Source organism: Centropristis striata, chromosome 14 (genome assembly GCF_030273125.1).
Source record: "Centropristis striata isolate RG_2023a ecotype Rhode Island chromosome 14, C.striata_1.0, whole genome shotgun sequence".
NCBI classification, from domain to species: domain Eukaryota; kingdom Metazoa; phylum Chordata; class Actinopteri; order Perciformes; family Serranidae; genus Centropristis; species Centropristis striata.
In genome coordinates, this window is record NC_081530.1 from 22,590,457 (window position 1) to 22,604,215 (window position 13,759).

Below are 13,759 nucleotides of genomic sequence, written 5' to 3' on the forward strand. Positions count from 1 at the left end.
GGAGTTCAGTTTTTTTTATGTTTTAGCCCCTGAAGAGGCATGAGATTAGTTTTCACAGTAATCTTGCATATTTAAATGGGTTTTGTGTTTAAATAAGTTTTGGATAACATTAAACCTATTAATTCGTGCTAGCAAGATTTGATACAGTGAGCTAGTTTTGCTCAAATTAATATTAATATTAATATTAATATTTCTGTGTGTTTTATAATTATTATTGCGACTTTCAGTTTCCAAACTGTAGCTTAATCCAACTTAATTCTCAGCTCATTGGCTTATTCATGTACGGCCACAGAACTGAACACTCAGCCCTGTTTCAGTTCAGTGAGTACTGATATGCAGTCATAGATAAAATAAAAAAATATACAGATCAATTAAAAGTTTCACGTGATCGACCAAATTCTTAACGACCATTAATTGATCATTGATTAATTATTTCCATCCTTACTATAGACTCATACACACAAAAAAACCTCTCAATCATCACTTATGACCCACTAGAAGTGTGGCAGTGACAGTGTCTGCAAAGACCATGCCTGTTTGTTTGTTTTTTTCTTTTTTCCCCCCATTTTGCTGTGTTTTGCATGTTTTTGGGTGTCACGATTTGGGAAAAAGCTCTAAAAAAAGCAGACACAGCATCGAAAAAAGACACAAATATAGTTCTACATAGTGAGGCAAAACGCCAAGCAAACAAAGCTGCACTCTGTGCCTATTGGTGGTCTATAAAGAACAAAGCTGCACTGTTAATTGGGACTTTTTTGCATAGCAGACTGTTTTTATGTTGCTAATTTTTGTTGTTGACCAATCACTGACTGCCTAATTGTTCTTTATAGGACAATAATAAGCACAAATAATGTAAAACGTGACATTTTATGCTCTGTTTTTCATTATGGATATTAACCAAAATAAAAAATATAGATATAGACCTCTCAGCAACACTCAGGTAGTGTCCTCATGAAAAGTAGAGTGTGTGCTTCTTAAAATCAGTTAATCTGTTATTCGAATCAATAATCCTTTGTAATCAAATTCATCGAATATCTCCTCACTGTCCGTTGCCTGTCTGATCTGTGTGCGCGCAAAAAAAGGTCAGAGGCAGTGAAAGCCAGAGGGAATATAAATCTGGAGCATGCAAACGTTCTGAAGGAGCACTGACTCCACCTTTAAGAAATGTGTGTGTTACTCACGGCCTGTGTGTAGGCGTTGTAGGCCCCGAGGTGCAGAGTCATGGGACTGATGACTCCCAGCTGAGAGGCCACCTGCTGCATCCGCCGGAGTCCTCGCTCCTTCTCTGAATCAGCAAACTTCACCACCAGGCTGGACGAGGCGCCCTGCGGACAGGAAGGGAGAAAAAACTTTTTATTCAACCGTAAACTTATATGTCTCTGAATTTTACTGATTAGCTGCAGTGTTCCTACACCAACTACATGTGCTTTACAATACACACCATCAGAACAGAGAAATATATGTAATACATTTTCCCTGAGGTTGTTTTTTGTTTTGTGAAGTATTCCAGTGAACTTTGGTATTTTTGTCTTTACATGATTTATTTGTGGTTTCCAGCATGAACTCTCTTAATTTAGTCAACCTGCACCAAACCACAGCACAATGAAAAACATGAGCATCCTCTATTGTGTGTGTGTGTGTGTGTGTGTGTGTGTGGAGGAGGGGGACAGAAATGAGAAGTGGTGACTATTAGCTGAGTCACCACGTTGAGTGTCTAAATGACTGGATTTGGAGCATCTAAAAGTGTGTATACTGTATTTGAGTACACGTGTGTGACCCTGTGTTTCTGTGTGTGTGTGTGTGTGTGTGTGTGTGTGTGCACAGGGGGTGGGGACTCACTGGTAAAGTACGACTCCCATGCAGAGCGTTGATGGCGGCCTGGGCCTCTGCGTTGCTCTGGTACTTTACAAACGCACACCCTACGTGAAATGACACACCATTAAAACACGGCCTCAAATAGACAGGTAGACACACACACACACACACACACACACACACACACATGGTATACAGAAACTACTTCCCTTTAAAAATACATTAGGAGCCGTCTTACATCCAGCGCTCCATCAGTTACCGTGGCATCATTAAACATGGTCCACAAAACATTCATTGCTTCATCAATCACAGTCCGTAAACCACCAAACGCATCATTAGCCATGACCCATAAAACCTATTGCACCATTAGTCATGCCTCATGCAACAAACGCAGAAAAATCTAGCATCTGTGTTTGAACTGTCGCAGGACTTTGATTTACACGGCAAATATCATTAGCATTGTTGTTAGTGACAAAAGTAATTTACATTCACGTGACGGTAACGTGCTGCAGGCCTAATTCTCCGGGCTGGATAAAAATACAAACTGTTAAATAAAGTCAACGTCACTCGTGGACGCCATCTGTAATCATTTTACATCACAGGACTGTAGGTTCTAAGTGAGTTAAGAGTGTTAAGACAATTTAAATCCTGACCTAATCTTTTTAATCTGGCTTTTAATATAATGTTGGTTTAAAAATAGGGTTTAAAGCTTTAACAAAAATCAGTCTAATCACCCTGGGTAATTTAAATATGATATAATGTTGGATGTTACTGGTTCTATTTAAGTAAACAACATTTTAAATCATTCAAATCGTGAAACATTGCTAAAAGGATTCTATATTTAGCAGGAAGTCCTGTTTATAAAGGAGAGGCACCGGGCTATTTACAGGTGTTTGAGTGTACTGCAATTAAAAGATCTGACTCTCCTTTGAATGTGTGGGTTTTAACCAAGAAGTGGAAAGAAGAGAAATAGTTCAATGTTCTTAGTATTAGAGCTGCAAGATTATGGCAAAAATAATAATAATCATGAAATATTTTGTCAATATTAAGATCACGTATTGACTTTGGAAACATCACACATTTATTTTATTTTATTTTTTATTTAAACTTGTCTTTTTTTATCAGTGGATTTTCTTGAAATGTAAATATACTGTATATAACGGAAAAACAAAAATGTAAATATAAGATAATAACAATAATGATAATAATAAATATACATACAGTTATATAAATAATATCTAATGATGATAAATTACATAAAACAAATAACTTTATCACCTAAGTGCGTTAGTGAACATTAACATTCAATATTAAATAAAATAAAAATGATAGATACTTTGTAATGCACTGCCACAACCTACTGAATACTATTCAACACATATTCAATGAATAAAAAATAATTAGTAAAATAATAAAAATAAATCAGATCAAATATGTTGTTATGTATTGCTACTGAAAACTCCTAAACGTTTACTCAACATTTAGGTAAACTATATTCAAACTATTTCAGTCAGTAACTCAGCGAAAACAGGCAAAAGCGTGAGTGTTGCACAATAAAACCTTATATTCTATACATTATTTTGCTTTTTATAATCAATCGAAGCCAAACTAATAATTGTAAAATAAAATAAGATTAACCCTCAAGCCCTAATTAGTAGTTAAAGAATAAAATGAGTTTGATGAGTAATTCTGTATCTACTACAACTAAAACTGCATACAACTTTTAAGTCTGTAATGTAACTTTTCATTGTTTTTATACTGTGTCATTCTTCAGTTATATGCATTACAGTTACTTTGTCATATATGCCGTTTATGCTTAGTGTTACTTTGTGTTAATGTGTTTCTGCACGTCCATACTCCACGTTGGATTGAACCTTAGCCTTTGTGTCTTGAGTTGACGTTACCTTTGCTGGTCCCGTCGGGCCCGCGGAGCACCGTGCACTCCTCTATGCTGCCGAACGGCTCAAACATCTTTCTCACATCAGTGTCCGTCTGTTGTTTTCCCAGCATACCCACAAACAGCTTCCTGTCTTCTAAGGGGAAGGAGATCAGCGAGATGGGAGAGGGAGAAAAAAAAAAGGATAATGTGCCGATAATGTGAGTGAGGTTAGAAAGGGAGGAGATGTTTTATAAAAGAGGTGATACGGGCAGCAGGGAGGGAAAAAGAAGAGGGGGGAAAAAAGGGAGAAGTGCCATGTCACTGTACATGCATGAATAATAAAGGACAACAACAGTGTGATAAGCAGCCACAGAGCAGGAGGGATCAGCCTGCTATGCTTCACAGTGCCACCAGAGTGCAGTAACATGAACATCACAACAAACAAACAGCATCTGGCGGTGACTCAAATGTTTGTCACCCTCTGTGTTGTCAGAGAAGCTGCTCCGTCTGTCCCTGTCTGTGAAGGATCAGACCAGTGTTTCTGCATGTTTTAGCTCATTCACTACAAATCACATGCACGCTGCATTCCTGCAGACTATTCTCCAAAACATGCCCACAGATTTATAGCTTGTTATTTTTTTACTAACATTGAGGTTGACATTTCTTTCCCAATTGATTTTGGTGTGAAAATCAACCATCAAGAGACTTAAAGTGTGAGCAGTGGCTGTCATAGTCTGTTGTTTTATTACATATATGCAATTGTTACATGTCAAAAGTCTGCCTGTGTTGGTTTTGAGAGCTGGCTGTTGTAATAAATCATCCAATTTACAAGCTGTAATTTAAAAAATAAAAATAAAACAGAAAAAAGGTACAATTCTGTATGAAACGTTGCGGTTTGGACGGCCAACATGCAAGGCGAAAGCACAGAAATAAAACCTACCATTATGTAGGCTGTGATGGATTACCTAGCGAGCAAAATTTCAAGTGTCTGCAAGCTCACTGTCAAACAATCCGGACATTAAAGCAAACTAATGGCCTCGTAAAAAATATAGTATGTTCTGCAACAATTAACAAATGTGCACTTTAAATGTTAACAAGTTGGAGAAGCTGATCTTCTGTTTTCACAGCGGGTGTTTAACATGTCATAGAGGGAAAGCAGGTGTTTCTTATAACATTAACAAGGGCTTTGTTCCATTAAAGTGCTCCAGTGTGAGCGACAGTGTGACAGACATGCACGACGGCAGGACCCTGAAACTGAAGCAGCTAAATGGAATGGACACATTGCTAAGTCCCGCCCCTTTAAAGCAGACTGGCCAATCATCGCGTAGCACCGGACAGCTGACCAGGTTCTGACAACTATACAGCTCTGCTCTATAGACTCACATAGATTTGTTTCAGATATTCTTTATTTTCAGGCTGGTTTTGTGGATTTTGAGCTAGGTCAACCCTGTGTCTGAGGCTGTAATACTACTGGAAAGGAGATTTAAAAATCTAACATAAGCAGAGTACTTCACATCATTTAAGTGCATGTGCACCCCAAAGTCTAAGCCTAACTCCATCTACAGCAACATTTTGGGGATGGGTTAAGTGGGTGGCATTAACAAATTCAAGGCTTTAACTCTCCTCCGTTCCTAAAAAAATGAACATAACAGGAGGGTTATATTTGATGACATAGATAAGTCTCAACTGCTCGAGTCTAGAGCCAGGTTTACATTCAAATACATAGCAAATTTTAACAAAATTAAAAAAAAATCTGCAGAAGAATGCTTGTTTCAAATGAAGTGTTACTAAAAGGCAACTGTTGCCATAAAATGATGGTAAACTTTGAAAGAAATTGGCAACAATAAAGTATAAAATATCTAAATTGTAGTAAATTAGTGAAAATATACAGAAATATGAAGCTTTAAGCTGTGTCAAAGTCAGCGGGCTATTGAAATGGGTTTTTGTTTGAATGCTTGAGATAAGGTCTGTGTTTCAAACGGTCATTTTGAAGCTTTTATGTGTCTAAAAAAAGGCAGTTGCTAACAAGTGCAAATGGCATTTACGCCTTAAAAATCATAAAAGTGGTGTTCATTTGTGCAGATTATCTTGCTGAAGAAAACATATAAATATCACAACTTTTGTTTGCTACAGAGTTTATTCTCTGTAGTAATCCAATCCACAACCCATCAGATTAATCCCATTGGATTTTTGTTGGGAGAACAAGGCGATGTTAACTTTCAGGTTGACCTACAAAATATGCCACCAGCTCTATATGTGTCCCTCATAAAATCTCAACTCTAATTGAACTGAGCTGGACTCAAAAAACATCAAATTTAACTTGTTGCAAGAAAATAATGTGTGTTTCAATGTGGATTGAGTGGTTAAGATGGCCACTGTTGTTTGTTTACACAGTGAAGGTGTTGTTTGAACAGGTGCTGTGTCTCTGGATGGGGACAGGTGTCTCTTACCCCCTCTGCTCTCGCTGTCTGCCGGCTTCACTTGGATTGGACGGTTCATCTGGAAACACAGAGGTCACATGACACGGTCAGACTTAAATACAGGTCAGGTGAAGCAACCATTGAAACAAACACAAAAAAAGTAAAAGCAAATTTAATGTAATGTTTAATCAATTATAAACTGCAAAACATGACGTTTATGTGCACTGACATCATCTACAAATGCTATGAATGCTTTATTGTGATGTCACAGTGACATATGCGTACATATAGGGATGTTGGTGAACTCCAGCCTCCTCCAATCCCTCCCCAACTTCGTATTTTTGCCAGCTCTACTCCAGCAGACCAACGGCTGACACCGATATGTGTGATATTACAGTCACAGTCTCTCTCTCTCTCCCCGAGTCTCTCTCAGAATCTGCTCTAATCCTGCCGTCTATCGTTCCCTCTCTCTCTCTCTCTCTCCCCCCAACCCCTATCACACAAAACCAGGAAAAGCACACACCCACGCGGGATTGGGGAAGTGATAAGATTAAGAACACTCGCCGGCTAATCTGGATTACAGGAGCACGCAGCAGAGACTCTGAGCCTGACAGAGAGACAGAGATGAGGGTATACAGGGTTAGAAAAGAGGGAATAATGTGTGGAGAAAAAACAAAGAATAAAAAGAAAAAGGAGAGCATACACGACAAGGCGAGGGATTATGTGACCTTTTCATAATTCATCAAAAGACAAGCTGCCGAAACACCACAATTATTATCATCGTCTATTAAACTAAATCCCCCCTATATGAAATTGTGCACACATGAGTGCTTCGGCGCCTCAAATGTATAGAGCGGAGTGAAAAGAGGTATTGAATGAAATAGAGAAAAGAAGGGCAATAGAGAGAAGGGTGGGATTGAAAGGGATTGAGGGGAAGAGAAGGAGCATATGGAGGAAGGGATGGAGGTGGGGGATGTGTGGATGTGTGTGTGTGTGTGTGTGTGTGAGGAGTCGAGGTGAGAGCAACAGAGTGACACTCTGTTAACTGTGGCTTAATGAAGGTCTTAATTATGGAGCTGGTGACATTTCAGCCAGTCACTGATCCTGTGTCACTGATTGATCCACTGTGATCGGTCACCAGGAGACACTATTGATCGGCGCCACGGTCGCGCTCCACCGCCAGGACCAGCATTCACAAACACCACCACCACCTCCACAACACCACCATCACCGTCCAGCACCACCAGCTGAAGCACCTGCTGCTGCTGCAGACCCCCTGCACCTCCTCCTCCTCCGCCCAGGGCGTCCAATTGATTGCACCAATTAATAGGAAGATAGAGTAGACGGAGGGGGCAAAGTCTCAAAACCATCTCGCAATCAGTCAAGCAAATGTGGGCGCCCGCTCCTGCAGCCGGTGAATAGTAATTTTTGTTTAAATTATAGTTCTGTTTGCAGGGAAGATAACACCATCCAGTCTGCTGAAATTCATGAACTCGTGTTTTGGATAAAAGCACTCAACAGATTTGACCTGTGTAATTATAAAAGTGTCCATTCATTGTCGTTGTTTACCACTAAACCCATCACTTTTTAATGTTATTTGGGCACTTACAGCACAGTAAAACAGTAGAACTGCTCTAGTATGGCAGATATAAATCATGATTATTCTAGTCAATATCATGATTATTTCTAAATAAAATAAAATAAAATGTCTTATTAACAGTTGATTATCTTCTAATCCTAACTTTAAATATAATTTAGCTGAAAAACAAGGCTTCATTGTCCATTATTTACCACTAAAACTATCACTTCTTATTTTATGTGGGCACTTACAGCACAGTAAAACATCTTAGAGCTGCTCTGTTGTAGCAGAAATAAATCATGAGTATTCTAGTCGATGTTGAGATCATGATTATTTCTAAAAAATAAAATAAAATGTCTCATTAACAGTTCATTTTCTTCTAACCCTAGCTTTCAATATAGTTTAACTGAAAAACAAAATAAATCCGGTAAACAGGTAAATAATATAATATATATGAACACATATGCATTTAAATAAGATGAATATAATACATAAACATTTATTTATATTGTATATATGTAATTTACCAAAATAGATATGATAAATCATGTTGTAATGTTAGTGCTCTGCCACAAACCACTGAAAACTACTAAACTTTCAATATATAATAAATGCCTAAAAAATCAGATATGGCAATTGGGATGACTTTCTTTTGACAGCAAACAGCAAAAGATATGGTCATGTAAATCAGTATTCATCACATGTGACAATAATGGTGATAAAAGATAATTCCCAGTGAAATATCCTGAGAGTTTTTAAGTGGATATTAAACAGTCTCAGTTTAATTCTGATGCCTCTGTATGACCTACATAAGCAGACGAGAACATCAGAGAGAAGATTTTTCTATATGGTTATTCTTAATGCTTGTCCCAGAGTCTGACTCCCCGTGAAATCATCTGATGAAACGTTTACAGACCGGATAAGACTATGTTTACATTTTTAAAGTTTGGCAGTGAGTCGTACTTTAGCCTGTTAAAAGGAAGCAGGAGGAGATTTTCCTTTAGGGAATTTAGTTTTTGATGTTGTATTTTGTGGTTATGGCTGATACTGGAGCAGAATCAGCAGAGATGAAGAAAAAAGAATGGAACGAAGAAGCAAAAAAAGGCTAAAAAGGGAAAGTGATGGTGTACATATAGACACATCACCTCATCAATATGCATCCTGCAAACAGCTGTTTAAAAAAGCAAACTATGATTAAAAATGAGTCACATCTTTGTCATCTCACACGGTGTTTAAGTACCATGCCACTTCAAAGGACATATTGTGTGTCATGTCTACAAATCTGAAGCTCATGTAAAGTTTTTATTCCATACTTTTATAACCGCAAACGTGGTTATTGTTGTGGATTAAACAAAACTTTAGGTTTAGGAGAATATCATGGTTTGACGTCTGTTATGTTAATACGTATGAAAGTTGTTAAAGAAAATAAGTCAGTGTTGAATTTTGGTTTCACACTGGACACGAACATCAGTCTCCTGGGTGAAAGTCCTGTCTTTCTTTGACCCGTCCATCACTCCTTATCCTCCCTACGTGGACTTTTTCACTCTTTATACTATCACCTGAATCCTAGAGCACTTATTCTGAGCGTCTAATATTGCCATGACATGAAATGACATGCAGAGAGCAAAAAATGTGTAACAACATGCAAAATGACTTAAGAAATCTGTGTTTTTGATAAGCCACTATGTGAAACCAGACTGCACAGAAACATCCAGATCTCTCAGAGCGTCTGGGACAGGTCTGTTTTCTGTCCCCTGAGTCAAAACCAAACATGGAGAAGCAGCGTTCAGTTTCTACGCTCCATATATCTAACAAACGCCCAGAAAACTGCAGGTCCACTGAAACTGGATGAAAACTATTCTGTTAAAGCTGCCTTTCACTCACTGATTTTAATATATTTATTTTGTACCTATATAACTCTAAACTGTAACTTTTTTTAATATATATTTTTTATTCTATTTTAGCTTCTGTTTTAGCTGTTTTTTCTCTTTAATTTATTTTTCTGCCCTCTGTCATGATACTTTGATATAAATAATAAAGCCAGAAAGATATATTAGTTGGGCGTCCCGGTGGCTCACACTGGTAGAGCGCTAACCATGTATGCTGTGTGCTGCGGTGGAGCCGGGTTCGAATCCGGCCTGAGCTCCCTTCGCCGCATGTCTTCCCCTCTATCACCCTGTCACTATCAATAAAGCAACAAAATGGCAAAAAAATAATCTTAAAAAAAAAAAAGAAAGATATATTATTGACCGATATTTTCCTATCGAAGCCATATCATAAGCTGTCTGATATGTGTCCCGTTATGAAAACTTTTTGTTTTACACAATTTATAATACAGAAAATGTTGCTTGCCATGATTTAGAAATGGTGCCAGGCATTATTATATATATTTTTTTTTTTGAATAGTCAGCAATTGACTGAAACTGGACAGTAATGATGTTAATTTAGCGATTTATTTCATTCCTATTTAATCTTTATTTTTTCTGTTATCATTTATAGAATTTGTTCATGTTAAATATTGTTTAATTAAGTTTTACGTTTGAGAAAATAGCTCTCTGGGTACATTTGAGTGGTGAAAAATCAGTGCACAATCCACATAAAAAAAGGTTTATTTTCATTCCAGCTCGAAAAAAATTACTGTATCAGCCACCATATCAGTTATCAATCAATTATCCCCTCTAAAATCAGTATCGGCCTCAGTCTCAAAAATCCCATATCAGTCGGGCTCTAATACAGGGGCCACCAAAATCACCACAAAATGAAAATTTCCTGTAGATGCTTTAATGTTACACCTAATCTTTGATTTATAACATGTTTGAGTGAAGCCTGGTGGCCCATATTTCACTGCAGGAAGACAAACATGGAAGGCCGTGGCGGTGGCGATAAGGAGAAGCGCAGCAGATGGCTCAGGAGATTGGAATTAGAATATACAAGAGGGAAAACAGTGAGAAGTGGAGGCCATCGAGGCTGTGCCACTTCAGATCGGCACAGCAACCGGCGCCACTTCTCTGACGAAGGCCACGCATGCATGGCCATTGTCATGACAACCCCGGTGGTGATGAGAACCCCACATCAGGTAAACAAGGTTGGCCTGAATGATGCGCGGAAGAGACGGACGAAAAACAAATGAGGAGGACAAAGGGTGCTTCTAGGTCGAGAGATAGACGGATTAGATGTGTGAGGGAGGAGGGTGGAGAGAAAGGAGGGAGGGGAGGAAAAATGAAAGACAGCGAACAAAAAAAAAAGAAAGAGGATGATGCGCTTGTGCCTGTTGAATGTTGGTGCTGTCTCGAGAGCAGATGCAGAAGCAGGGAGAAAAATATCTCCCTCTAAGCCTAAACCACTAACGTACACTTTACAGTAATTTGCTCTCTCCCCTCCTCCTCCTGTTGCTCCCCTCCTCCTCCCTTTTCTCTCTTAGGCTTGTTTACAAAAACAGTCCCATACTGTGCACAGACAACACACAGGCAAAAACCTGCCTGATCAACAGCCCATTTTACCACAGCGCTTTCCTGTATTTGATTTGTTTCTCCCCCTTGTGCTCTGTCTCCAAACACGCAGATATTATATACAATCATGCTCCTGACTGAACACACATTCATTGTTGCCCACACACACACACACACACACACAGTCGCTGTCTGCTCCTGTCGCTCACAGCAACATCTACACATGCTTAATCTTTGTGATGCCGAGGGGGGGATTGCGCTTGGATTATGAGATATTAAATCCATAGATTATCCAATCAAATCACAGCTCGACCCCTCCGCCATAATACATGACCCGCTATAACATCAAAGGAGTGGCCCCATGTAAAATGTTTTCATCCACTGCTCCTGCAAATGTGTTTTAGATAGAGGATCGTTTACCGTCGGAGTGAGTACAGCATGTTGATGATGATATTTTTCTCTATTATGACCCTCAGAGCAGATGATAATCTCCATATACTCTCATGGCAGACAGTGTTGTTAAGTCTATATAGCTGCTGCTGCTGCTGCTGCTGCTGTGTGAGGGTGACACATTTCTGTCGCCTGTTTTCTCTCCAATTTCAATCCATTCTGCTTGTCTGCCCTGAAAAGCAGCCACTCTGAATGGTAAATATATCAGCATAGACCATCTCCCCTGCTCTTTCAAGAACATTTACAGCAGTTGGAGGTGGAAGGAGGGAAAGGAGGGAGGGAGAGAGGAGGTGTAGCTGGGTGGGGCGGGGGGCTGGAGAGGGGGGCACAAAGACAATTTTCCGTCTTCGCCTCCCCTCCGCTCCATCACACAGCGCTGGTCATTGCATCGTGCCGGTCGCCTAGCAACCTGGCATCCCTCGTCCCCGCCGTCTCCAGGCAACGAGACCTGCGACCGTAATCAACCTGCCACCTCCCGCCTCCCCTCCTCCCCCCTCCTCCTCCCTTCGTTCTGTTCTGTTCCTCTCCCCGTCTCTGCTGCTTTGCTCCCTCGCTTCTCTTCTCTTCTCTTCTCTCCATCCTCCTCCTCCTCCTCCTCCTCCTCCTCCTCGCCACCGCCGCTTATACGCTGGGTCGCACTTGTGAATTCACCCGGGGGAAAAGAACAAGCACAGGTGGAAATTGGTATATTCACAGGCAAAAAAAGAAAAAGAAAAAAAGGGGGGAGATTAATAGACGCAGATGATTGTGAGCTCGCACAAAGAGTTGGAACAAAGCAAAAAAAAAAAAAAATGCACAAGTACGGTCTGTTAATGTTTCCACACGTGGATGCACACACAGATGCGCACACACATGGGCGGGCAAGCACACAAAGCAAAGAGAGAGAAAGTCTCCTGAATTCAGCCAGTCGCTAAAATCAATCAAACACAAAGAGACTGACAGCTCAACGCTTGTTCAGTTCTATAATATTGAATCGATAATCCGGTCTTCAGTGTCAAAGCTGCTTCGCAGCGCCGTCTCCTTCTTCTCCTACAGGGTTCACTAGTCTGTCCAGTGTCGAGGCGAAGCTGACAGCTCTCCAAGCTGACATTCAGCCCTCTTTCTACAGACAGCCAACAAAAATCCTTCAAAGTGGAGAAACTGAATATCAAAGAGTAAATTTTCTAACAACACTCAAGTTGACTCTCAATTGTTTTGTCTCTTCTGACTGTTAAATATTCATGTCAAGTGTTGTTTGACTCGACTCAGTGGAGCAGAAGGGGGGAAAGAACTGAATCACGGACACATTTCTGTGTGTGTGTGTGTGTGTGTGTGTGTGTGTGTGCAGATAGGGTCCATGTCCTACTTTCCGCACTTTTTTAATTCGGGCATGCGTTTACACACTTTAACTCCACCGGAGTCCAGTGTATGTGCAGTTCAAAGAGCCTAATTAGTTTGGTGACAACAGCCTCTTTCCACTTTTGTGTGTTTTCGCCTGCCACGCGCACACACACACACACACACACACACACACACACACACACACACTCCCAACCCCCCAAAAACACACTATTTCTTAGTAACAGATGTCTGTATTTAAGCTGATAAACACACTGCCTCAATACACCTCCAACCCCCTCCACCCTTACTGCCACCCACTGTTCATTATCTCAAACTTTCATTCATCTCTTCCTCCCCTCCCTCCCTCCCTCCTTCATTTATCCAATTTCTCTCTAACTCACACCCATTTACCACCTCTATAAATCCAATCTGCATTCATCATTACAGTCGCCCCAGAGTGACGTACAGAGGACAGGCCCTTTTTTTAGTATTATTTGTCCCCGCCTGTCCTGCATTTGTATGCATGCATATGTAAATGAATGGACGCATGAATGCACACTTAACTCCAGATAGATTCATCAAGTGAACACAGTCGCTCTGAGGCGCGCTAATTGCTATCATCAGCAGCAGCAGCATCCCTGCGACTCACTGACATCAGGACACAGTGTGGCTGCATATGGAGGCATCGCTTTATCTGCTTATTGTCAGATACATTAAACAACATGTTACATGCTCGTGTCCACGCCATAAAAGCATGTTTTAGGGCCTCAGTGAACCAAATCTGAACGGCTACTTTCACTGCACAACAGATAAGAAGATTTTTGACAACAATACAGATTATAAAGGG

At 40.0% G+C, this 13,759-nt stretch overlaps 1 protein-coding gene across 1 annotated transcript in view; it reads right to left on the reverse strand.

Annotated features, from left to right (window-relative positions):
• The window catches only part of celf3a (cugbp, Elav-like family member 3a), a 41,881-nt gene that overhangs the window by 15,052 nt on the left and 13,070 nt on the right, over positions 1 to 13,759 (reverse strand). Inside the window, exons 4-7 of the mRNA XM_059349564.1 lie at positions 6,145 to 6,193; positions 3,720 to 3,848; positions 1,840 to 1,919; positions 1,182 to 1,325 (exon numbers count right to left, since the gene is read on the reverse strand). Coding sequence (XP_059205547.1) covers positions 1,182 to 1,325; positions 1,840 to 1,919; positions 3,720 to 3,848; positions 6,145 to 6,193 — 402 coding nt within the window. The remainder of the gene's footprint in view (positions 1 to 1,181; positions 1,326 to 1,839; positions 1,920 to 3,719; positions 3,849 to 6,144; positions 6,194 to 13,759) is intronic.